Source organism: Callionymus lyra, chromosome 18 (assembly GCF_982586985.1).
Source record: "Callionymus lyra chromosome 18, fCalLyr1.hap1.1, whole genome shotgun sequence".
In the NCBI taxonomy this organism is placed as follows: Eukaryota; Metazoa; Chordata; class Actinopteri; order Syngnathiformes; family Callionymidae; genus Callionymus; species Callionymus lyra.
This window is the reverse complement of record NC_141835.1, coordinates 15865114-15892492: the sequence shown is the minus strand read 5'-3', so window position 1 is coordinate 15892492 and position 27379 is coordinate 15865114. Positions and strand designations below refer to the sequence as shown.

General features: G+C 39.7%; 3 protein-coding genes across 3 annotated transcripts; 2 read left to right on the top strand and 1 right to left on the bottom strand.

Annotated features, from left to right (window-relative positions):
• Positions 1-754: 754 nt before the first annotated feature.
• coq6 (coenzyme Q6 monooxygenase) lies at positions 755-13859 on the bottom strand. Its single transcript, XM_087780187.1, has 12 exons — positions 13553-13859; positions 12793-12927; positions 11711-11769; positions 7648-7774; positions 5539-5669; positions 5350-5457; positions 5125-5187; positions 4941-5048; positions 3465-3667; positions 2455-2570; positions 1261-1427; positions 755-1036 (listed from the first exon to the last, which is right to left on the bottom strand). The coding sequence occupies exons 1-12, from the start codon at positions 13740-13742 to the stop codon at positions 1007-1009; spliced, it is 1437 nt and encodes a 478-aa protein (XP_087636313.1). The 5' UTR covers positions 13743-13859; the 3' UTR covers positions 755-1006.
• A 1473-nt stretch (positions 13860-15332) lies between these two features.
• Positions 15333-20495, top strand: fam161b (FAM161 centrosomal protein B). The gene is made up of 8 exons (XM_087780428.1): positions 15333-15538; positions 15682-16025; positions 16140-16423; positions 18409-18539; positions 18601-18768; positions 18893-18992; positions 19914-20044; positions 20222-20495. The coding sequence occupies exons 1-8, from the start codon at positions 15333-15335 to the stop codon at positions 20265-20267; spliced, it is 1410 nt and encodes a 469-aa protein (XP_087636554.1). The 3' UTR covers positions 20268-20495.
• Positions 20496-24664: 4169 nt separating this feature from the next.
• ngb (neuroglobin) lies at positions 24665-27379 on the top strand. The gene is made up of 4 exons (XM_087779805.1): positions 24665-25048; positions 25130-25238; positions 26086-26205; positions 26280-27379. The coding sequence occupies exons 1-4, from the start codon at positions 24957-24959 to the stop codon at positions 26430-26432; spliced, it is 474 nt and encodes a 157-aa protein (XP_087635931.1). The 5' UTR covers positions 24665-24956; the 3' UTR covers positions 26433-27379.

The window sequence follows — 27379 nt, the reverse complement described above, 5'->3', positions numbered from 1 at the left end:
TGGACAATTGCACAAAACACTTGTAGCTGGAACCGGTGCTTCATCCTCATCATCATCATCCTCACACACGCCCATCCGTTGATTTCGCTGCATCATCACAATCCTGTTGTCCTCATGTGAACTGTACAAATATTTAATTCTTAATGTATTAATGATGAGTGCCTGTTTCATAACTACTGCTGTATATAAACCTTTGCGCTTATAAATACGCATAACTCGCTCTGCAAGTACAAGTGCCTCGTTTTCTAAACCGCCTGACTTTGTAAATTGATGTCTTTTGTATGTCGGAATAAAACGCCGAAAAATGTGATTTGTTTCCGTTTCTATTCCTACTTTCACTTGTATTCTAATTCAAGCCACTAATGCTCATTATATGTCGTAAAAATATTTAAAATATATATTGTTTAATTCCAGTAAACAGTAAAGACATTTGGAAAAAGTCATTATTAATTGATTTATTGAGTCTTTAAATAATCATTTCAACAGTTGAAACCGGCAAAAAATCGACTTGACAAAAAAAGTTAAAAGTTAAACTTTTCTATCTCTGTAAAAATGTTTTTGATAAAAAGGTGAAGAAATTATGGCAAAATGTGTCAAAAACATAAACATGGAGAAGAAAACCAAATAAAAAGTGAAAAGAATGCTACTGTGTAATGAAAGCTATAGGAAAAGAGACTAAATAATGGTTGGAAAGTACAGACAATTTAAAAGAAGGGACAAAAATGATTAACATAGACAACTTTTTTGTATTTACAGATAAAATTGAAATATTAAAAAGCATTTTGTCTCAAAAAACAAGAATATAAAACCCATCAAGTGTGTGATTGTATTTGAGAATTGGTACCAATTGTTGTGAGTACTTATGATAAATGTAAACATTAAAACATAGTGATGAATCAAAGGAAAGTGCTTAAATTAAGGGTAAAATAAAAGTTTATTAAGAGTATTTTACAACTGTCCACCTCTTAGTCACTGGTGTTACCATGGCAACCAGAATTCTCCTCCCTCACTTGCTGGCGAACGCCATGATCTGCTCCTGCGGAGAGAAACAAGGACCAGGAAGTGAAGAGGAGATGAAACAGGAAGTGACCTCGTTGCCCTCTCAGAGAGAGAAAGCCAAAGCACTCTTGCCAAACCTAGATGCCATCGAGAATTCTGTAAATTACAGACGCGGCTAAAGCAAAGCTCCGTGTAATCAGGGGTGCGTAGAGGAGGGGGCGGAGCCTAAGCCAGGTGGTTGATATTATCATTGGATCTTACTTTAAGAGCGGGCAGCATGTTGGTGGCCTGCAGGCCGAACGATCTGAGCAGAACCAGCGGAGCGGCGCTGGTGGAGTAGAGGCGCTTCATCAGGTCGATGGCGGCCATCATGGGAAGGTTGTGGCGCTGACGGTCGCTTTCGTACTCCAGCAGATGATGGATGGAGCCTGAACACACGACAGGATTCAAGTCTTCTTTTAAACATCTGTGGATTTTGGTTTCCACATCCTGAACCTCATTCTTTGATTCTATTCATTTTAATATCACATCTTTAACTTCTTCAGTTAATAATTACATTTTTGTACTGTTAAATAAAATATTAAATAAAATACATGTAATTCTCTATTTATATCTATAAATACATAAACCTAGACATACTGTACATTAGTTCTATTTCATATGAATGTATATAATTATATAACATTTTATTGGTATTCTTTACACCATAATTCACCTTTTACAAATAATATTTATAAAAACAATTTATAAAAACAACTTTTTAAATTAATGTACTATTATTTTGGTACCAATATTACATTTTCCTTACACACACATGTTAAAATAATTGTTTTATACAATATAGATGTTCTATAATATACCTTTAAAAAAAATGTCAATTCTTTTTCTTTTTTTTGTTTAATTTAAAAGTGAATTAAATGATCATTTCATTGTTTCATTGTGTCCGGGAGAGTAATGAAAGTTCATCTTAAATAAGATGCATTTTTATTATTATAATTATAATTATATTTAAATGACAAGGAAGTAAATGCATATAATAAAATATTGTATTAAAATATAAAAAGGTTATATTCAAAAATGTATTACAATATTTTTTGTCGTAATTAAAATACATTTGAATATGAATACATAGACAGAGAAATAAGGATAGAGGCTTTTGTGTGTGTAAAAAATATATAATAATAAAGTTTGAACTGAAACCCGTTTCAAGTCCCTGTGAATAAACAGAATGTTGAAATAGCTCCATGTTTCTGAATGTTCCGTACATGTTCCTAAACGGTAACGTCAACAAAACAGACAAAAATATCTGCATTTCATGATGGTAAAAAGCTGCGTACACAGTTTTCCTGGAAAAATATGAAATAAAGAAATACGCTGGAAGAGCTTTTTATAATTCAGATGTAACCACCTACGTGTGTGTGCGCGTGTGTGTGTGTGTGTGTATGTCAGACTGACCCAAGTCCTTCCCGTCAAAGGCGGCCTGGCTCAGGATCTGTGTGAGGGTGACCACGTCCCCGAAGCCCAGGTTTGCTCCCTGACCGGCCAGCGGGTGAACACGATGAGCTGCGTCCCTACAATACACATCATCTCATGTTTGTCCGGTTCTGACGCTTCCGTCAATGTTATTCTTACAACTTTTGGGTTCCTCGTCCTGGAAGTCGAGAAGCCGGAACCACGATGGACACTGAACTCATGATAGACATTTGATGAATGTCTGACTAAGGAAGTGGCTCTTCTGGTGATATTAAGTTTTAATTCATCTTAAATATACCATTATTGTCTTTTTATGTTAGCGAACGTCAGTCGAGAAGCCACTGACCACTGCAAGTTTTAGCCACAAATGTAGTGGTCATGACGTCTCGCTTAGACTATTGTAATATTTTCTTTTTTAGGTCTAAACAAGAAGGAGTTGTCTCGCCTGCAGTTAATACAAAACTCTGCAGCAAGAATTCTGATCCGCTCTAGTAGAAGAACTCACATTTCCCCGATCCTTAAAACTCTTCGCTGGCTGCCAGTTTCTTTCAGGATCAATTTTAAAATTCTGGTTCTTACTTTCAGATCTATTCATGGTCAGACATCTCCTTACATCACTGATCTGATCCAGACTTACACCCCAGCTTGGGCTCTGAGGTCTGTGGATCAGAATCTACTGATGGTTCCTGAACACTCTTCAGGACCAGAGGAGAGAAATCCTTCCAGTCTTTTGCTCCTAAGATTTGAAACGATCTTCCTCTCTCTCTGCGTTTGATGGATCTACTGACTCCTTTAAGAAACATCTTAAGATGTTCTTATTTGCGCAGGCTTTTCCAAGATTTTCTGGGACTCCTGTGTTTGTCTTATGTGTCTTGGCCATTAAGAGTTTTACATTTATAGGTATTTTTAACTTTGTATTGCTTTTAATTGTCCAAGCGCCTTGTGACCCTGGTCTAGCAAAGGCGCTTTACAAACATGACCTAAATACTTACCCGATGAGAGCGACTCTGTGGCGGACGTACTCCGAAGCGTGCCCCATGCCCAGCGGAAACATGACCCTGCTCTTGGTCCCGATGGCGGCGACGCTGGGGGGCAGCTGGCGGGGGGAGCCGGCCGACGGCAAGATGGCGGACAGGGCGCCCCGGAGCATCGTCCCCGCCGACTCGACCAGCTCCGACTGGTTGTCGTCGCTCCACTGTCAGTGGGACCAAAACAGACTTGAGAGACGACAAAGAAATCAGATCGCCCCCCCCCCCCCCCCCTTCTTTCTGCCTAAATGAGGGGTTTGGCAGGACTCTGGAGTGGAGCTAATTAAAAGAAGATGTCGGCCGCGTTGAACAGTTGAATTAGCTGCGTTTGAAAAACATTCCATGCAGTAATGGTCGACACTGGCGGACCGCAGGCTTAATTAGCAAACCAGGCCTGAAACCAAACGTGACTCAGCCGCGATGACCCCGTCCACCGGCAGCCCGGTATAAATAGAGTGCTTGGGAAAAAGAGTCTTGAACATTTTAAAAAAAATGATAGTCAACTCAGCACAGAGGTGGGATATTATGGGATATTAGAGAGGTATGGGGGGTGCGTTCCACTTGTCTTCAAACAACTGAATTCAATGCAAGGTTCCTAACGTTCCGTTATCGTTATGACAAATAAATTACAGTTTTGATCTCAAAGATCCAGATGAACTATTTATTTTTAATAGCAAACTTGCTTGCAATTCCTGTCTTTACCCAACTTGTAATTGTCTTTAGTCTTTTCCTGTTATTGTAAAGCATCTTGAGTCCAAAAAGCACTCGGAAAGTATCATATTATCATCACTTTAAGTATTAATACTTGAATTATTTGTTATGTTTTTGTTAAATGTAACCTTCTTTTGTGACTTTTTCATATTTTCTAACAATACTTTTAAAATTAAGTGTTTTTATAGAATATCGAGATGTTTTCTTTAATGATTTCTATCAATAATCTTTAAATAAAAAGATATAATAATAATTCATATGAAATTTAAAAATATTTCACATATTTATATAATATATGACCCTTTTAATTGTTATAAGTCATGTTTAAGGTGTTTCTTCTATGATAAGAAGACATTTGTGGATAGATGTACCCAAAGAACAGTAACATGTAATGTAAGTAAGTAAGTAATTTGTATTTATATAGCGCTTTTCCAGACCAGGGTCACAAAACGCTTAAACCCTCTAAAGAAATTTAACAGACAGATGTTTTGGAAGTTTTCTTTTTAAAATAACTTTTGTTATATGATACAACAATAGATTCAATAGTATTAGGGAGAAAAGATGAATGAATGAATGGAAATGCTATTATGTCTAAAAATATATTTTATACATTTTTAATTGGATTTATTATGATGGACAAATAAGACTTGACATTTGTGAATGTGACTTGTCAACAGTCGCCTCTTTCTTCAAGAACCATAAAAGTTCTTGGCACGAGTTCGTACTCACGAAAGCCGAGTTGACCGCGTCCACAAAGCTTTCCTCGTCCAGTTCGAGCAGCTCCTCGGCCAGCTGATGACTGGTGGACCAGACCAGCGAGCTGTGAGAGTCTGACAGCTGAGAGCGAGAGAGAGAGAGAAGAAGGACTGTATAGTTCAGAGAGCGCTTGATAGAACTGGTGCGACGCTGGTACCGGTAACATGGCGATGGGTCCGGTGGGGAGGAAGCGCTGCCACGCCACGTTGTTCTCCGTCGTCTGTCCGACACAAAATGTATTTGAATTCATGGACAGATTAGATATTAGCATGATTAGCATGATTAGCATGATTAGCATTATTAGCATGATTAGCATGATTAGCATGATTAGCATTATTAGCATGATCAGCATTAGCAAAATTTAGCTAACGGCATAACCAACCTCTGAGAGATGCAGCACGGCCACCACGGCCGACTGGTCGTAATTCCACTTGACCATCGGGATCCCCAGTTCCCGCCTCACCATGGAGTTCGGACCGTCTGCCCCGATCTGAGCCACAAAAACGTTTAAGAATTGCACCGACACATCGAGAGATGATGATGATGATGATGATAATAGTGTTCGACTGACCAGCAGCTTCGTCTGAAGAGTTTCGCCGTTAGCTAGCGTGACCTGGACCCAGGGCAGCGAGTCCCCGGCCGCGTGAGGGACCGGCCACGTGTATTTCACCACTTTGGAGCGGTACTTGACCTGAACGTTGTCTGGAGAGCATCGATGATAAGAGAAGGACGTCAACATAATAGCATCAATGTCTTTGCGTTTCATCGTTTAGAATCTGCTGCGTCGGCGTGTTTTGCGCGAGGACTTCCTGTTTGTTTGCCGCTCAGTGGAAGATCCATAAAAAGTCTGAAAGCCTCTAAAGGGTTCTTAACGACCTTGACGTGTCGCTCTGACTAATTGTGTTTATTTATCAGTCGACCACGCCACGCTCCGCACGCCCGACCATCTGTCTACCGAAAGTGCTGCCGGTCCAAGAATACCAGCCGGCGGTGTTGAAAACTGGTACCCACTTGGCCGCCGGGACGCGTCCACAGTCACACTCCTAAGCGATTGGAGTCTACAGTGGAAACATCTGGCGAGAGCTCGGGCTCCTCATCTGAAACGAGCTGACAAATCTGAGACACGTGCGACAGAGAAAAACGTGCCGCAACCGCACTTCCGACAGTTTGGCCCTCAAAAAAAAAAGAAAGAAAGAAAAGTGTTTATAAATATGCCACTTGAAGAGACGTGTTTTCTCACCCACGTTTCCAAAACACAAGAGCAGCAGCTTCACGACAGACGCTGGTGTCGCAGGTCAGAAACTCTGCTGCAACGTTTTCTACGCTTCATCAACTGTGGTGTTGATCTTCTCCACCGTTTTTGTTAAACTTTAGACTTTTGGCCAATTTCCATCTTCAACTGTTGCTTCTTGAAAAATTCTTTTGGGAGAAAACTTTAATTTTTATTTTATTTTCAAACTGCAAAATTTCTCTCTATTTTGAAAAATAAATCATTATTGTTTAGTCTAGAATTGTAAGAAAGTAATTGGAAAAGACAGGAGTGGGAGAAATAAAAATGACTAAAAGGTGAACAAAAAGTTTATAATTGTTTTCATAAAATGAAGACAGACAAAAACTATAGATATCCAGGAAATAACTAACGTAAAAAACAAAAAATGTGGAAAATATAACAAAACCATGAAATGAAAACCTGCAGAAAAAGGTTTTACAAAACATTGAAAACAAAAATAGAAAATAAAAATAAATGGATGTTGTCCCTCATAAAAACAATTAACAAACAAATTAATATTCCTTTAAATTACTTTTTGTTTATCTTTTAAGTTTTCAGGCTTTTTTTTTCTATATGGTGAATGCTTGATCTTTAATCTTTTTAAGTATTTTCAGGACTTTTTGTATCCATTTTTGTTCTTATCAGGGCAGACTTTGTGTAACTCTCAATCTTTGTGACCTTCACAACACTTTTTCCAACCATTATTGTTCAACCCTTGTGTTATATGAGGGTCAAAGTGACCCGAAGGCCCGGAAAACAAACGTGTTTGTGTTGTCTCAAGGTCAAAGTGAACAACCTCCACCACTGAACATGTATATTTGAAAGGGATGTCGTTCACCTTGAACTAGAGACAACACAAGGGATACCACAAACACATTTGTTTTCGGGCCTTTGGGTCACCTTGACACAGAGATAACACAAGGGAAATAAATAAATAAGTGATTATGGGCTTTTTTCTTCTACTGTGAACTTCATGGTCACTTGTTTTTGTTCCTTGAAGTCACTTTTTTTGATTGATTTTTTACAACAACATCAATATATTTGTCTTTTTTTTACTTTTTTGTTTTCAATTTTTCAAGTTTTCAATTCCCATTTTTTTCCTTTATACTTAATTTGCTTCTTAATTTTATGACAACATCCCTTCCCATTCCAGTTTTCTTTCCCAATGAATTTATTTTATACTTAACGTACTATTATACCAAAATGTATTTGTTCAAAGGCTATTTTATATTTAATGTGGTCACTGAAGATCTCACTTGACCATCATAAAAATCTAAAGTGAATAAAAAAAATGTGGGGCACCGAATATTTAACTCAACATTGTGTCAAAGCACACCCGGGGAGGTGGTATCAGTGCGAGTGTGTGTGGAACATGAAGATGATGATGAAGATGACGACGACGATGCTCACCGGAGAGACTGTGCAGCTGCTTGGTGAGCGCGGCCACAACCACGTCGTTCTCCACGATGTAGGCCATCTCCTCCTGCAGGTTGTCCTTATCGAACGTGATCAGGGCATCAGAGCAGGCGTCCCAAACCTAAATGAGAGGCCCATTATGGTCGTGGTCTGACCCGCAGAAGCAAAAACCCCTCCACTTATATATAACCCGGGCACACATGAAAAGGCTGGCACGGTGTGTGTACATCCAAGCGAGGGTCACTAGAGCCCCCCTCGGGCCCTGCAGTGGCTTCAGATGTGGCTCTTAATTTCCCCGCACACACACACAAATAACAAACTTGCAAACACAGCATATAGATGTATTTATACACCTCTGCTCCTGTAACCACTTCTGTCAGCAACACATCAAAATGTTATTTATTCAACACACGCACCTCATATTGCTGTCACTCCAAGTTAAATTCTTTCATTTACAATTAAACTAAACAGATCCTTAAAGAAATAATTCTCAATCAACGACACCATGCTCCCAAAAATACAGTCCAGCGCGAGTGCGCACAAGCTTGGTTCTGCTCCAGGGCGTAACTATGGCGACACAACCCGTCATTCTGCAGTAATACGCCGCCGAGCTGCAATTTTTTCCCTCGAGCTGCCATAAAAGCAGGGGGCTCGAGCCGCGAGAGAAAACCACTAATGGCAGCGGGTTCGCAACTTGTGATAAGTGGTGAGCAGCAGAGATTTACGGCGAGCGGCACGTTCTGAGCCCGTGTTTGAGGGGAGAAGAGAGTTTTCCACGACCGGTTTTCAACTTCCTCACATGTTGGTGGACGAGCATCTGAGCAAACAGACGTTCAGATGGTGAATCGGAATCGAAAAGGGAGAGTTGAGATCATGTTTGATGATGAAGAGATAATGTGGTCAGAAGTACAGAGGTGGAGTCAACACTTTTAAATCCATTTATAAATCATTTTCAAGTTTTAAAAAGACAAAGAAGCTCATGTTGGTTAAGTGTCGATGAAGTGTTTATGAGGCCAAATTCTCTCACAAATCCAGTCTACTTTACTGGTGTGACAAATGTTTAAAGTGCTTGAAGGAGTTGCTTGTTTGTGGAGAAGAGTCATGACACAAACACACACTCGATTCAAGCACTTCCCGTGACTGAGTTTTAAACTTTAGATAAGCCATGACTTGTTTATCTTGCTAACTTGACTGAGGTGCTTACTTTACAGAGGCAAAAAAGCGCTAGCTTGAAAACAATGCTAACTTTACATGAACAGCTGAGTCAATTGTTTGCTAGAAATCAAACAATGGCTGAGTGAAAACACTTTGCAGCTAAATGTGGACAAAACTGAAACTCTGGTTATTGCTCCTGATGATATGATTCCAGGGTTGAGTCAGTACTTGGGTGACTTTAGGTCAGTCTGTCAAACTGAGCCTGAGAAACCTGGGTGTTGTATTTGATAAAGACATGTCTCTTGTTCAACACTGCAGAAAACTGACCAGAAACTGTTTCCTTCAATTGAGAAAAATCTCTAAACTTAGGAAAATGTCAGTGATCTGATCCAGCCTTACACCCCAGCTCGGGCTCTGAGGTCTGTGGATCAGAATCTACTGATGGTTCCTCGCACACGGTTCAGGACCAGAGGAGAGAAATCCTTCCAGACTGTTGCTCCTAAGATTTGGAACGTTCTTCCTCTCTCTTTGAGCTTGATGGATCTACTGACTCCTTCAAGAAACATCTTAAGACACTTTTATTTGTTCAGGCTTTTCCTTGATTTTCCGGAACTCATGTTGTGTTATCAGTGTTATCTTGAACCTTTAAAGTATATACTTTATTGAATATTGTTTTGATTGTTTAAGCGCTTTGTGACCCTGGTCTGGAAAAGCGCTATACAAATAAAAATAACTTACTTACTTTAAATATGCAAACCAGTGCAAGCTTGACAATTATGCTAACTTTACAGATGCAAACACTTGATAAGGCGTTAACTTGACAATGATGCTAACTTTACAGAGGCAAACACTTGATACAAGCGCTAACTTGAAAATCATGCTAACTTTAAATATGCAAACCAGCGCAAGCTTGACAATTATGCTAACTTTAAAGATTGCAGACAAGCGCTAGCTTGACAATGATGCTAACTTTACAGAGGCAAACACTTGATACAAGCGCTAACTTGACAATAATGCTATTTTTACGGAGGCAAACACTTGATACAAGCGCTAACTTGACAATAATGCTAACTTTACAGAGGCAAACACTTGATACAAGCGCTAACTTGAGAGTGATGATAACTTTAAATATGCAAACCAGCGCGGACGTGACAATTATGCTAACTTTAAAGATTGCAGACAAGCGCTAACTTTTGAATTATGCTAACTTTACAGAGACAAACAATTAATACAATTGCTAACTTGACAATAATGCTAACCTTACAGAGGCAAACACTTGATACAAGCGCTAACTTTTAAATTATGCTAACTTTACAGAGGCAAACAATTAATACAAGTGCTAACTTGACAATAATGCTAACTTTAAAGATGCAAACAAGTGCACACTCGACAATGATGCTAACTTTACAGAGGCAAACAATTAATACAAGTGCTAACTTGACAATGATGCTAACTTACTTTATTTACTTCACAACAAACCTAACTTACAGTAATAAGCCTGCTTCATTTTCAGGATTTATAGGGACAAACCTAGCATAAGCTCCCTCGGTCATTTAAGTTAAAACTACTTAAAGTCTGCTGCTACAGGAGAATGTTTGAAAACTCTGGGAAAATTTGAGAAGTGTGTATTTGGCCGTCAGGAAAGAATGTTGCCAGGACCTTCAATCAAGACATACTTCTCAGCGTCCATGCGCGCGACCCAGTTCCAGCGGGCCAAACGAGGCCAGGGAAGGTATAATGGCAGAGGTGAAGCCCCATAATCACAAGCGAGCTCGACATGATGACTTCTTAAGCCCGGAGAGAAACCCTGCGGTCGGGAGTTCGGTGCACGCTGACCACATCTTACAAGCCGGACCGAGCCTTCACCCACGGCAGCGCCGCCACTGCTGCGTCCGCCCGTGTTCACATGAATCTTCCTAATTAGAGGCAGGCGACGTCACGACGAGGGATTCTTCCTCGAAAGTTTAATGAATACATTCGCTTGAAAAGCGATTTAAGGGAATAAAAGAGCAGGGGGGACATTGATTCAAAAAACACTATGTATACTATGCACATGTAGCAAGTATCTCTGCCTCATTACTGTGAAGTCGTAAATTATCTCTCCACTAACTATACGCTGTGATGATAATAATAATCTACCGTGAGATTGATGACAGACGAAAATACATACAGAAGATTAGAGAGTCTGCAGGGAAGAGCAGAGAAGGCTTTATTGTGTTCAGGAGGTGCTGCAGGAAGTGACAACTAGCGGTGGAGTCACACAGCGATAGAGCATCTACAGCAGACATTGGCCCTCTCACTGCATTTATGCAGCCCAAATGAGGTCGCAATGAAACTAGAAATATTATCACGTTTCTAATTTGATTATTTACCTCATTGAATACATTTATTTGAGAATGTTTTTCTTTTATTTGCCCTTTGTTCGAAAATAAAGTGTTATATACCATAAAATATGGTATTTAAAATGAAATACTACACAATAAAATCGCAACCTTTCCTTATTTACTTTTATTTTATGATGTCATTGCATAACTACACTTCGTCTCTTGCGAAAGATTTGTTGATGTTACAAAATATAGAAAATTTAGTTAAGGATCTTTAATCATGAACTATATGTTATACACTTTTGCAATATAATTACAGCTATATCTTGTTTTTAATTTCCTTTTTAATCCTATTTTAATTTAAAAAAAAACAATCATATAGAAGCTGCTTTAACCCATTCTTTCTTTTGGAATGATGGACCCTAAAAAACTCACAGTATATAAAGTGGCCCCTGATCTACAGTATCTTACGAGGTGTATTAAAACATTTCAAGATTCATCATTTTATCTTTTCTTAAATCGTTTTTTTTTAAAGGTTCACTTTCCTCTGTAAAATCCCTGCTCAACACTAAACTTACCTGCATCTTCTTGTAAGGTTTGACTCTCATGCTGGTGATGTGTTCCCAGGCGCCAATATCTGAGAGACAACGACAGCTTGTAAACTTAACAGCACAAACACTTGAGAGTATTTTAAGACATTAAAGTTAATCGCCAGGTGGTTTTGACAATCAACAGTCGTAATATAGATCTTAAAGCAGATGTTAATTATCAGCAGACGAGACACTGAAAGTGTTCCAGGCACACGTCGGGTGTGAACACGCGGCAATAAAAAAAGTCCTCGGTAGAAGCAAGGTGACGGAACACGTTTCAATATGAATTCAGCCCCGGCCTAATTGAGGTCATATACAGTAATGTCCTTATTAACTTTCAGTGTCTGATCCCGGGATTAGCTTGTATGAGACACTTTATAATCAAGACCAGCAGCGACACAGAGACAATCGCCTGCCGAACAGGTCATAGACGAGCTGGCGTGCGACCACAAGATGACACCAGCTGCAGTGAGAAGGTGAGATCGTTCACCACAGTGGAAATTAAGTTTAAAGCATTCATACCTACTGTAGTAAATTAGTGTGTACAGCAGATCAAACATTGATCAGTGACAAAAAGTAAATTCAACTTAAACATAAACTGGTTCATTCAACAAAGTGAACATCTCATGAAATTCCACTTCTGAAATTAAAGTTGAAGTTTAATTATTTAAATATTTAAAAGGTAATAAAAAAGTTCTTATAAACTTAATACTGGGGGAAAGAAGTATATTAGATTTTTTTTCTTTTTATTCCATTATAAAAACAATAAAATTAAATAAAAAAAAGTGATAAAGAAAATAAATAATGATAATCATGTGAATATAATATGTGAATAAATAGAAAAATAATTAAATAAATATAACTTGAATAAAATACGTAAAGCATCAAAAACATGTGAATAACAGATTCAGAGCAGTGGATGAGTGTCATGGTGTTGGCCTAAAACATAAATATACGTTTTAACTGAATGGAACATGGACCAACTTAAAAGTCCAGCGGTCCCTACTTTTATCAGTGAAAGATCTTTTTGTAGCATCAAACTTGAGTAAATATATCCATGTAGTACTCACTGCTCAGGAGAGTGGTGGAACCCGGGCTGATGGAGCTGACTCTGGTACTGAAGGTGTCAGGAACCTGGTCCATCACCTTCTTGTTGCCAGCCTCCAGCAGCAGAATCTTCTTCCCCATTAGGTTGGGGTCCATAGCTGAGGACGGGAATGGGTTTCAGTGTCAAACATCAACACTGGCATAACATTTTCCGATTCTGATCAACACTTATCAACCCTAGAGCTGGGTATCGATTGAAAATTTTTGATACCAGTACTGGGTATTTCAGATTTATTGATCTCTTTATATTTCATTTGTATTACTTTTTTTTTTGTTTCTGTAAAGCCACCACAACAAATTCCAGTGTTGTTTTTCTGATTCTTATTCTGATACCGATACCTTCACTTTGATAGCGGTTCCTGAATATTTTTTTCGAGTATAATTTTAAAAGAACACTTAGTACAAATTCTACTTCTTTTATTTTTCCAGCTTTGATAAATTTACACAACAAGCTGTTTTCTAACAGAAAAGCGTAAATTACAAATAATTTCCAGTGCAACAGAACCTTTACTAAAAATACATAACAAATACATGTGCTGTTCTCTGACCTTGTCACAGTATGTCTTCAAAACAATTCTAACATTATTGAGTTTCGATCACGTTTTGGTATTGAAACTTGGCACCTTAAAAACTTAAAAACTAATTTATAACACACAAAAACACTATAGGAATGAGATGATGTTATCTCAGCTCTGTCAGGTGCAGTGGGAGGGGCTCACTCACCTAGAGAACACGCCATGGCTGACCCCACCATGCCTCCTCCAGATATAACAACATCATAAACTTCACTTTCTTCACTCCTCGGTTCATGCTGGGAACTCGTCAGACCTCTTCGGCTGACTCGAACCACAGAAACCTCCGACAGAAAACACCGTCCCAGTCTGTTACACAACGTCCTCGTAACCTTGTGCATGATGACGTTTAAACGCAAAGAGCCATTAAAATAACCGTTTGTCAGTAAGTCTGAGACTAAGAATATTTCTCCTTCAGAATGTCCTCATGACTGTAATGTAACTCAGCCATGTTTGTTGACAACCGGTGCCAGAGAACTGCTTCCGCATTTGCAGCCAATTAGATTGACTGCAGAGGACATGTGACGCCAGCGCTCTTCCGCTTTTGGAATAGCGCGAAATAAAAACACCACAATGAAACTTTATTTAAATAATTTATATGAACATTTACATAGTACCATGCTTGATTTATTCAATTACATTTTCTTTTCTTTTCTTTTTTGGCATTGTTTTGATTTGCATTTGTGTCTATATGACGCAGATAAAAAGTATTATTTGTCTAAAATAAACCCTCTTAATCTATCTACATTTAACATACATTATTTAAGAAAAGAGTCGCTACAACATTTTTATTCATTTTAGGCGCCGTTGGTTCTGTTTTTATTTGCTTATTTTGTGTCTAATTTTACTGCGTTTAAAACACTTCGTCTAATTCAGAGTCTGATTTATTATTTTTTGTTATTCTTGACCTGAGGAGAACAAACAAACGTCACTGAGACGAAAATCTTTATTGGCATGGAAACGAATTTTAATAAACAAAAAACGTGTATCTAAGTTGAGTATAAAGACGAAATTAAAAGCAAAATGCAAGAATAATGGATTGAAAACAAAGACAAATGATGGGATTAAGGCCAACGACAATAAGACGCAAAGCCTACTTAATTAAAAACAATAAACTATGAGACCTCATTTAAACCTTCCGTATTGAGTGTAAATGCTGCACAACACAATATATATCAATGACGTCAACGTCGACGACTGAAAAAGGGCGTATGGGCGGTTGCTATGGTGACACATGAACACACACACGCACGGGAAGTGAAGTTGCAGGTAAGATCTCCCTTACTATAGAATTTACAGTTAAAATAATAATAACATACACAAACGACTGGTGTTTTTAATTTTGGGATCTCTACTAAACAGTAGTGACGCCATCAGTTCGTTCGCCTAATTAGCCTCCAATCCGTTTTTTTTGTCGTCTTTGATTATAATTGTCATCAGGTTTTCATAAAACAATTCATTAAAGCAACACGTGTTCGATTTAAAGATACATCAGAAAGAATGATGATCTATCATTAGGAATAAAATGTGCTTCATAAACACAATGTTGTGTAAATATTAATATTTTCTCTAAAAAAAAAAACCATGTAATGCAGTTTTAAGGTATTTCGTTTTGCATTCTCTGATAACAAAATTAATCTTAGTTAACAAATAAAGAGTGTTACCATGCATGAATTGTTGAAAAACTACTGATACAAACATATAAATATCTCATTAATGTCAAGGAGAAAACAAAAATCAAATAGTGTCTTTTTGATTTAATAAATATTCACCACACTTCAATATTTATTTTTTAATATTTGATAATAGCTCTTCTAAACTCAGGTTATATTTAGCCTCAGCTACTGATAGTTTTTCACTTTTATTGTGGAACTTTCTCTCCATCTGCGACTCCTTCTCTCCGTGTCTTCACCAGATGATCTGAGGTGAAGATGCCAGTCCTGGAGGGTGTAGATCAAGATGAAGTGGAATCAGGGCTGATCCTGCGCCAGCAGCTCAAGTGTCTGAGCGAAACTCTGCGGGAGCAGCTGCAAGAGACAAAGAGGAGACACAAAGACGAGCTTCTGAAAAGGCTCCATCAAAACTCTTCGCCGGATGTCACTCCTATCTCCAGACATCAACCAGCTCCGCCCAAAAAGTAATCTGTAGCATAATAAAATACTCTAAAGTTTACATTGAGAGTAAAGAAAATGATATTTTAAATGAAATCAGGAATACATTTTCACAATATTTACAAATAATATGAATATATATAATTATTTGTAAACTCTTGGCCAACAGGAGTTTAGACTGGGAGAAGCAGTTGGATTCATTCTGGAGGGTTTTGCCAAAATCCAGCGAGCAGGCCAAAGAGGAGCAGGACGAAGCCGAGTGCCTGAGACAGTTCCGGGCCATGACGGTCCCGGAGCAGACCAAACTTCCGCTCTACCATCAGTTGACGGAGCGGAAAGAGAAGCAGAGGGAGAAAGCGCGGGAGCAGAGGAAGAACCTCCTGCTGTCTGAGCAGAGACCATTCAGTTTCCACGAAAGAGAGAAGATGAAGAAGGAAAAGTTGATGGAGAAGCAGGAGTCGCTGGATCAGAAACCTCAGAGGCCGAAGAAATCCCCCCGGAAGCCACAAACAAGTGAGTCCAGGGAATTGTTTCCTACCTATCATTAACTCAAGCAAACCTCCAGATACTGGCGAGAAGGACCTGATGAATTCCAAATGTTTTGGTTCTGATGTGACGTTCATGTAGACCAAAAGGAGGCTTCGGAGAAACCCACAACCCCGATGCCGCCGAAACTTCGCACGGCCGAACGAACCAGAAAAGAGAAGCTAGGATTCCTGTACGAGAAGCCAAGTTTTCGGCCGAACATCATCCGCCAGGTGCCGGACTTCGAGCGACTGCACAGGAGCCTCCAGACGGAGGGTCTGAGGAGACCCCAGACTGCAGACGGGACCAAGTGTCAACCGTTTATACTGAGGACGTCGGCGAGGTCGGCCAGGCAGCGTCGAATGAGCGTCGACAACATACAACCGGTATTTATCATTTTTCTTACCGTGCCTTGTCCTTTTTTGCCTTTTCTCCAATTTATTTAGGGTAATTGGGGCGTCATTGTGTTTCAAGGAGTTAGTAAGTAAGTAAGTAATTGTTATTTATATAGCGCTTTCCCAGACCAGGGTCACAAAGCTATACTTTAAAGGTCAATATAAAACTGATAACACAACAGGAGTTCCAAAAAATCAAGGAAAAGCCTGAACAAATAAAAACTTCTTAAGATGTTTCTTAAAGGAGTCAGTAGATCCATCAAGCACAAAGAGAGAGGAAGATCGTTTCAAAGCTTAGGAGGAACAGCCTGGAAGGATTTCTGTCCTCTGGTCCTGAACCGTGTTCAGGAACCATCAGTAGATTCTGATCCACAGACCTCAGAGCCCGAGCTGGGGTGTAAGGCTGGATCAGATCAGTGATGTAAGAAGGAGCCTGACCATGAATAGATCTGAAAGTAAGAACCAGAATTTTAAAGTTTATCCTGAAAGAAACTGGAAGCCAGTGAAGAGTTTTAAGGATCGGAGAAATGTGAGTTCTTCTACTAGAGCATGTCAGAATTCTCGCTGCAGAGTTCTGAATCATCTCCAGACGAGACAGCTCCTTCTTGTTAAGACATGAAAACAAACTGTTACAAAAGTCCAGGTGTGAAGACGCAAACGCATGGATTACAAGCTCCAGATCATGTTGTGACAACATTTTACTAAGTTTCGAAAAAAACGAATATATACAAGAATAAAATTGCAGCTTATTTAGCTAAATAATAGCTGAAAGATTTTTTCATCTTTCTTTTTGCTCAACGGCCTAACAACATTCACATAATTTAATGTGGCCCTTGAAGAATCATAATTGCCCAACCCTGAGTTATAGCAATTAGCCATGCCTATATGGCAATAAGAAAGATAAGGTGGTACCAAAGGGCTGGAGGGTTGACGTGAGTTCAGGCCTACGTAAAAGATACAAGGTATGCTCATCTCCAAAAAATGTGGGATGTCATGTCTGCGGAATGGGAGAGAGTTTGAGGTTTGTCAAGAAGCATTCTGGTATCCCAGACTTCCTTCAGCGGGGACTACTAAGGAGAAGCTACTAAGAGATCAGTGTCGGCCCAGAGCTGAACTTGTAACCGACCTCTGGTTTCTCGTCGTGATGACAGTCCGGAAAAAAAGAAAATCGCAAGAGTTTTAGCCTGAAGGAATTTGTCAGAGTTTGCATTTCTCCGCTCCGAAAGCTTTTCGGTCGGACCTGCGCTGACAGATTTATGGCACAAATACGGCTTTTCTACACCCCGTGTTTTATTCTTTGAGCCTCCTCTAAACACATCCCTCAGATGTGGCACAGTAAGCTCTTATTAAAACATACACACTACATACTGTTCTTCTTCAAAGGAACAATTGTAGAACATTTTCCCTCATGCCATTTTAACAGCCTCCCTGAGCCTTAGATCAACTTCGGATGAAACAAGCGAGCGCTCTACGGAGAAGCATAATTGCGGCATGAAATGACTGTAATTGACACAAATTCTAAATGACGGTTTTTGAAAATGAACTTTGTGATCAGTTCTTTCCTGCTTCTTTTTGCCCACAACTATACAATTAACAGCTTTTTGTTGAAACGATTTCACCCATCATTTATATTGTCATTCATCTTCGACCGCTGTGGCCTTTTCCCAGTCCAAAAAAAGGGACTTTCCCAAGCCAGAGTGAGGAGAAGATAGAGGGTACCTTTCAAAGGGCAAAGGCGGGGCTAGGATGGGAATGAGTTGTTAATGTGACCATTTGGAGGAAATTACATCTTAGTAAGGGAGCAGAAGGTTGATTGGTTGATGATGAGAAAAGTGGGCGGGCCACGGTGCAACATCAACATAGCAAACACAAAACAAACATCCATGTCCGGTTGGAATTACCTCAGAATTCCTGCATCACCTGACCTTTTCAAAGGCCATTTTTAATCAGCTCTAACAATAGCGTTTTTTCTGAAGTTCCATCCACAGGTTTCCAAAGAAGGTAAACTACAGAGGAGCAAATCCCTGGGCACCCTTAAGTCTCTGTCCTCGGACCCACTCCCGGTGTACATCACCGACGCCGTGAGAAGGCGGAGCCAGGCCATAAGGTGAGTCCACCATCCAACGTTTTGAGCTAGGACTGACCCGTGGAAATTCTCACGGTCTTAGAACGTCGATGGAGCAGCGTGAGAGCCAGAGCCTGGAGATATCCGACTGGTTTTTGAAGAACCAGATAAAGACCCAGGCCTTGAGAAAGTCGGTTTCCGTCCACGCCAAATTGTTGGACCCGCACAACAGCTTGAAAGACGTTTTCAGAGAGAAGCTCCAGCAGCACCGGTCAGTACGGGGTTAAGTCACATCGCTGCTTTTCACATCACAACAACCGCACATTCACGATGACCGCACGTTCACGATGACCACAAGAGTTTGAGCCTGAACTATAATCTTTGGTCACTTGAAGGGCGGCTGACCAGCAGAGGATGAAAGACTACAAGAAGGAGTTACGGGACATTAACACGCGAGTTACCGATCGGCCATTTTTGTTTGAGCAGCTAAAACAGGTTGGTGACATTTACGGAGGGTCAAGGATTGTTACACACAACAAAGTAAAAGTGATAGTTCACCCAAAATTCAAAGGTCACTCATTTTCTACTCACCCTCATGTCAGTAAAGACTTGAGGTTATTACTCCGGCTTATATGGCTTTCTACTGTTGAAACGTCTGCCACAAACTAGCGTAAAATAAAGACTTATTTAATTTTTTCTGGAGTAATTCTTCTTGTCGTGCCTTCAATACAAGATTAACATAACATTTGCACGGTATGAAGTTATATGGATGTTTTTAAGGTTTTCTTTTTGGATGAAGATGAACCTAAGCTCCAGTCATACATTAAAATAGACAAACATTTTTGCCTATAACTCTAAAAAAGAGTGAAATACTTTCAGGTACTTACCAGCCAGCCCAAAAGTCTAATAGTCTTTTAACTTGTTCATTTGGAATCAACATTTTTTTAATTACATTTTGAATAAATAAACTTAAGTAGACACTTTGTCACCATCTAGTGGCTGAAGTACACCATAATTCTTGCTGATCGATACACAAGTGTTGGCCCAGACAATGTTTATTCCTAGAAACCAACGCAGTCGTACTTGACTGATTTATGCAATCGTTCATAAAAAAACACACAACTTAGTAGTCTGTACAAAGAACATTGTAACACAACTCCCTGACCAGATTCCAGGCATCAAGTTACCATTAGGTGGCTACTACGTAAATAGCAAAAACACAGTGACAGTTAGCCTGATAAGCTACGTGGCTATGCTTCTCCTTCCTTGTAAATTTTAGCTATTTAGTCAGAAACATTTGTAGAATTTTCAAGTCTTTTTTTTGCGCTCACAGAGGAAACCCAATCCGATGGATTTCAATAGTTTATTTAGACTGATTTTGGTTGTTTCGAGTAAACCTGACTTCTTCGTTCGCAGCGAGACGTGAAGACGTTGGTGGAGACCATGTACAGAAACAAACTGAAGGAGGTCGGCATGAAGGAGGAGTTCGTGGAGGAAAACGGACGAGCGGCGGACGGAGACTCAGAGGATGATGAAGTCCACAGCAAGTAAGAATCTGTTGTTTTCCCGCTTCATCTGGTCAAAAAATATGAATAACAGTGCAGCTGCGTAGCCAAGGACTTCATGTGGTTTCCTCGTATTACATAATTTCAGAAGCGAAAACACTGAGTCCGAGCGGGATAATTACAACATAGTCCTTCCCTAACCTCGCATGTCTGCTTTAGGGATAAAGAGGACGGAGAGAAAATTGAAGATGTGGAGGAAAAATAGCGTGAAGAGCGACCATGATGTCCAAGCGGCACTGATTTCTATTTTTGTGGCTTCACTGCTGGAACGAAACTCTTGTCCTGGCGGCCAGCTCGCGACGGGAATCCGATCCTCAAAGATGTGCAGCTATCAATTTAGAAATCATCTGGAAAGTTGCTGATTTTTTACTGGAAATTTTTCCGCGGAAGGGGTCAGAGTTTGAGGCGAGAAGAAGAGAGGGAGACAAGTGAGAATGGCGACCCCCCACGATGATAGAAATGAGAATCTTTAGTTAAGTTATATATTTGATAACTTCATATTCCTTTGTGTGAAGTCATTTAAATTAAAATGTCATGTTAACGTGAACTTTTTGACATGTTTCCAACTTTAAAGCATCCCTGCAAATAATAATATCATTGTTTCTGGCTTCACCCAGTGTGAGAAGAGTGTTGTCTCGAAACCTAAAGTAAGTAAGTAATTTTTATTTGTATAGCGCTTTTCCAGACCAGGGTCACAAAGCGCTCAAACAATAAAAACAATATTCAATAAAGTATATACTTTAAAGCAGCACTGAAACATTTTTAAAGGTTTTTTTCTTTCTTTCTGGAATCATTAAAGAGCAACTAATATGAAAACAGAATTTTCCAGAATTATTCACATTTTAAAAGTTGAAGTCTTCTTCTCCAAGAAGCAGTAAGTCCCTCATCATGACCATGTTTTGAAGTTATTACTTTATAAAGTTCTCCCCCATCTGAAAACTCAGCGAATGAGAGGATACGAGAGTGGAGTCCATTATGACGTAATGCTCTCTGCTTTGTCGTTTTGTTAATACAACGAGTCAGTTGGAGGCAACTGGATAGATGCCACATGGATACAAACCTCGATTTCTGACCAATCACAGCAGAGTGGACGTGGTTATATTAAACAAGATTTAATCTCCAGAAAAGTGTTTTCAGTGGGCGGGGCTTAAGCAGATTTTCTATTGTAAATATTTCAATTAAAAGAGAGTTTTGTACAAACAGACACATACTGATGATACAATAGAGGTCTAAGTTTAATTAGAGAGACTTAAATTAATAATTTAGTTGCCCGTGTATTGGAATCAATGCAATTGCCGTCTCCCAGAAAGTGTTAAGGCGTTAGTTTCCCCTAATCAAACTTGCATACAACAAAAAGCATTAAACCTAAAGAACTTCCCACTTTAAACTGGTGTAAACCAAAAATATCCCTTGTTATTCTTTTTATTAAAATCACTGTTGTACGTCTGTATATATGAGAATAAAGTAGTGAAAAATATTGATAAAATAAAATTAACACGCTCGAAAAAAGTTCCAGAATGATGCCTGAGCAGCATCATCTGTCTTTTCTTGGAGGACAAGAAGTTCTACTCTGAGAATCTCCAAGATGACTCCTCTTCCTATGAGACACCTGCAGAGAAAAATCTTGTTCTTTAGAGTAGAAATCCAGGTGAGCGTCATCTTTTGGCTCAGCTCTTTCTTCAGCGATATGGAGTCCTCAAGACGTTGCATCTCATGTCCCATTCAGTCATTCATTCGTGACTTGTAAATATTCTCTGCTCAAACTTGATGTTTGACCGTGGAATCCAATCTGGTTTTGACACTCGACAGATCCGCCTGTGTGGAATTTCATTAACTCTGGATGCAGAATCATGGCCGCTGTAATTTGTGGATGATGAACTGGGGCACCAGAATAAACATCTCCGCCGGTCCAGCTGAGGTCACCGTCTGCAGCATTATCGCACGTTTCATCCGTCTAAATCTAGAAACTTCCGACAGACACATAAAAACGTCGTCTGCGTTCCATTAAAGAACTTGTTCGCTCAGCAGCGCGGCGTCTGCCAACATTGGGACGTTACAGGGTTTGACTTCCTGGTTATTTCTGAAGCCACCTAAGAACCACACACACACATGTGTGTAGAAACACACACCCACATCAGACACACTTCATCCGTGGGCTTTAAACCTCTGCTGAGACAGCTGATGAGATGGAATTTTTTGATTTTCTCTTCATAAAAACCTCAAGTCTGAATATATAATCATGACAGCCCAGAGTTCAAAACCGTCCAACTCAAATCAAAACCGCTCCTCTCTGTGGACCATGTTCCACAATCCACAAATATTCAAGATCTTTATCCTTTATGTTTGAAACAAACTCGTTTTTTAAGGATTAAAAATCAAATAAAAGCTGGATTTTAGCATGACTTGAGATGCTGATAGTTAGCGTTACTGTGCAACACAAGCGATTTGAAAGCGCTGACAGCTAGTTAGCATTGTGAGCTTAAAAAAAATCAATCATAACTATCATAACCTATAAGCAAAGTTGAGATGCAAATTGTAACTGTAAAAACAGTTAGCATAGCTATCAGATCAAATTAAACTAGAAATGTGCAGTTGCTAACTTCCGCCGTAAAAAATTAAGAACATAAGGTAGTTTAATTATTTAAAACAAACAAACTAGCAATTCTATGTTGCTAACTGAAGCTGTAAACATACTAGCAAAGTGAAGTTGCTAACTGTAGCAATAAAAAAAACGAGCAAAACAAATTAGCAATGTCAAGATGCTAAACGGAGCTGCGAACAAGCTAGCAATGAGACAATGCTAACTTTTGGTTAAAAGTTAACCAATAGCAGGCTTGGCTAGCAAAGAAAAAAAAAATATATATATACGTATATATATATATAGAACTTTTCCTTTTAAAAAAGGAAAGCTGCTAACTGCTCCTGTAGATGCTGATTACAACTGTAAAAAAAATTGCAATGCTTTTGCAAGTTACTAAGTGTTGTTGTAAACAAACTAGCAATGCTAAGTTATTAATATTTAATAACTAAGCAAACTTGCAATGTTAGGTTTCTAAATATTGTTGTAAACAAACTAGCAATGCTAAATGTTTAGATATTGTTGTAACCAAACTAGCAATGCTAAGTTTCTAAATGTTGGTGTTAACAAACTAGCGATGCTAAATTTTTAATTTTGTTGTAAACAAACTTGCAATGCTTAGTTTCTAAATGATGTTGTAAACAAACTAGCAATGCTAAGTTTATAGATTTTGTCCTAAACAAACTAGCAATGTTAAGTTTCTTAATGTTTGCGTTAACAAACTAGCAATGTTACGTTTCTTAATGTTGGTGTTAACAAACTAGCAATGTTAAGTTTAAAATTTTGTTGTAAACAAACTAGTAATGTTAAGTTTCTAAATGTTGGTGTTAACAAATTAGCAATGCTAAGTTTTAAATTTTGTTGTAAACAAACTAGCAATGTTAAGTTTCTAAATATTGGTATTAAGAAACTAGCAATGCTTAATTTTTAATTTTGTTGTAAACAAACTGGCAATGCAAATTTTTTATTTTGTTGTAAACAAACTAGCAATGTTAAGTTTCTAAATGTTGGTGTTAACAAACTAGCAATGCTAAGTTTTAAATTTTGTTGTAAACAAACTAGCTATGTTAAGTTTCTAAATATTGTTGTAAACAAACTAGCAATGTTAAGTTTTTAAATGTTGGTGTTAACAAACTAGCAATGATAAGTTTCTAAATATTGGTGTTAACAAACTAGCAATGCTAATTTTAAAATGTTGTTGTAATCAAACGAGCAATGATAAGTTTCTTAATGTTGGTGTCAACAAACTAGCAATGATAAGTTTCTAAATATTGGTGTTAACAAACTAGCAATGCTACTTTTTAAATGTTGTAGTAAACAAACTAGCAATGCTACGTTTTTAAATATTGTTGTTAACAAACTAGCAATACTAAGTTTCTAAATGTTGGTGTTAACAAACTAGTAATGCTACTTTGTTCAATGTTGTTGTAAACAAACTTGCAATGCTAAGTTTCTAGATATTGTTATAAACAAACTAGCAATGCTACGTTTTTAAATATTGTTGTAGACAAACTTGCAATGCTAAGTTTCTAGATATTGTTGTAAACAAATAAGCGATGCTAAATTTTTAATTTTGTTGTAAACAAACTAGCAATGTTAAGTTTCTAAATGTTGGTGTTAACAAACTAGCAATGCTAAGGATTCTTGTAAACAAATTAGCCATTTGATGCTAATTGAATCCGTCAGTATCTTCCTGCCTGTGAAAAAAACAGTATTCTTCAACAGTTGCCACGGTCATGTAAATAGATTATGTTTCTAGATAGTCACATGTCGCAGCTCCATCCGCTCCATCCCGGTACGTTGTCATGGAAACCGTGTAGCTCTCAGCAGAGACAGAAGCCACTCGCGGCGACATCCACTCAAACATGGAGGTCGATACGAGGCGCCGCACCTTTGCTCTGTAAACACTCTAATCTGCCCCCCCCCCACGGACCCCTCTCCTCGATCTGATCGATGCCACCTCCCCCCCATCCTCGCGTGGCTCTCTCCAGTCCCCTCGTGTCATCGCTCAGAGTTCACGCACTCGTCCTGCAGGAGGCGCTCTGGCTCGAGCGGGAGAGAGAGATCCCTCTTTCCCTCCTCCACTTGAATCATCTCCCCCAGTGCTGGAGAGAGAGGAGGAAGGGGAGGCGAGAGAGAATCCTGTGACAGATCAGAGCGTGGAGGAACTTCACAACACTGAGGAGAGGAAGAGCATCAGAGCCGCTTCCTGCCTCCGCCGCTGAAGGTACCGCGTTGAACGTCCACCTCCGTCTCGTCCTCGTGGAGGAGTTGCTTGTTTCCCCCGCCAGAAGGAACTTCCTGTCACGAGCCAGCATGCTGTCTGAGAAGGACAAGGAGCTGATCCGGGGTAGCTGGGAGAGTCTGGGCAAGAACAAAGTTCCTCACGGCGTCATCATGTTCTCCAGGTGAGCTTCGGCTTGACTTGTTGCCTTGGCGACAGGATGATCCTGAGTCAGGGGGTGAACGCTTGACTTTTGTCCCCACAGGCTGTTTGAGCTGGACCCTGAACTGCTGACCCTCTTCAACTACAAGACCAACTGTGGCCCGTCGCCCGACTGCCTGTCCAGCCCGGAGTTCCTGGAGCACGTGACCAAGGTGAGCGTCCTGACACCCCACGTGACAGTTCCACCCCCAAATATCATAAAACATCAGACCCTACAGATCCTCTATATGTCCAAGTTCTTTCCTTTAGGACAACTGGAGGTTAAATAGCAATGTCACGCTAATGGCTACATTCAAGATTCATATGCAGAAATTATATTGTTTCGTTCATTTGATGCATTTGGTTTGAGATTGTGTTTTCTTCTCTTTCCATCCTTTATACCCTTTTTATTCTTGACTTGTCTTTAGTGATGTAACTTTTTCTGTCACAAGTCAATTCAATTGATCTGGTATATGCAGAAAAAGTAAAATTATACTATGAAACTAACAACTTTTTTTTCACTGATCTGTAGCAAATTTTTAAACAACTATATTACCGATAAAGTAAAATTAAACTATTAAAATTGAATAATTTCCAGTACATTTCAAGATTAAAAAAAGAGAGTATAAATGATATAAATATATTAGAACAAGCAAATTAATACATAGTTATATATTTGTCTAAATACAATATAATACAAGTTAAAATGTAGAAATAATATGGAATCGTTTATAGTAGAAACGCACGAAGAATTATTTGTAAAATAATTGCGTTTTTTTCTGAAAATGTTTTGTTTTTTTAGGTAGTAATGAAATCTGTGTCATTTTTCTTTTTCTTTCTAGTCCATCCTTTGCTTTTTTCGTTTGATGCTACATTTATCGTCATTGTTGTGTTGTTTTTATTTTGTTGTCGTCGTCTATCCGCGGTTCCATCCAATCAAGTTTTGGTCAAACTTTTCATCTTTTTATCTCAACGCACTTTCGATATACGACGACCTTCTGACCCCGACTTCCTCCTCAGGTGATGCTGGTGATCGACGCCGCCGTCAGTCACCTGGACGACCTGCACACCCTGGAAGACTTCCTGCTCAACCTGGGCAGGAAGCACAAGGCCGTCGGCGTCACGACCCAGTCCTTCGCTGTGAGGCAACGAAACAATCGCTCGGTGACAAAGCCGCCATTTTTTTTGTTCACGCCCCCCTGTCTCCTCCTCAGGTGGTGGGCGAGTCCCTGCTGTACATGCTGCAGTGCAACCTGGGTCCCGGCTACACGGGGCCGCTGCGTCAGGCCTGGCTCAACATGTACAGCATCGTGGTGGCGGCCATGAGCCGCGGCTGGGCGAAGAACGGCGAGGACGAGGCGGACTGAGGACGGGGCGGACGGAGAGCCGTCTGATGTAACGTTGAGGTTGCCATGGTTGCGTAAAACACGTGGCGTTGAGGCTTTGGCTTAGCGTAGCCGCGGGCGGCGTGGTTACACTTGCGACCGCAGAGTTTATTTTCTTTGCTGCTGGCGTTAAGCGAGCGGGTTGAACGCTGCCTGGCGAGGGGGTCCGAGCCCGTTGTACATAACACACTCGATATATCTACGACACGTGCTGATGTTTGTGATGTTTCGGTTGACGTTTCACTTGACACTACGACTGAAACTGTGACGGGCTCCCGTGGCCTTCAGCCGTCAACGACGTGGTGGCAGCACATAAAGCAATTTTGAGTATTTTACTGACAAGAACTGTTCCGATAATAGCTTTGATTTTATCGCGACTGTTACGGCCGCCGCCGCCGCCGCTCTCTCGCATTCTCACGACTGTTACACTCGACTGTTATCTCCGACGTTGGGTCGACCATCTCTGTTCAGTGGGTGTTCGTGTGGACGTTGTGTATCTCAGTGTGCTTTCTCAACCGCTTTGTGTTATGCAGCCACTTCTGTACATTCATGGTCTTAATGCCAAGTATCCTAGCAACCGTGGGGCCGCGACACCAACTCAACTGTTGATCCAAGCTGCTGATTTCAATCGCTTTACATCCATAAAGTTTATTTTTATATTCCCACTCTCTCTCTCTTTCTCTCTCTCTCTCTCTCTCTCTCTCTCTCTTGTGCTTTCGAAGTGGCAGCTGATTTATATTTACAAAATACATATATAAAACATAGAGTATTATATCATGTAATATTGGTGTCTGTGCCGTGTTTTTTCGGTGTTTCTTCTCGTTGTTCATCCCTCTCGACATCGGTGTGTAGAACGGGTGTGTCACTGTCTACCTCATCATTGTTAGCTGCTAACCAACAGCGACGACGTCACCCAGTTTTCTTTGACC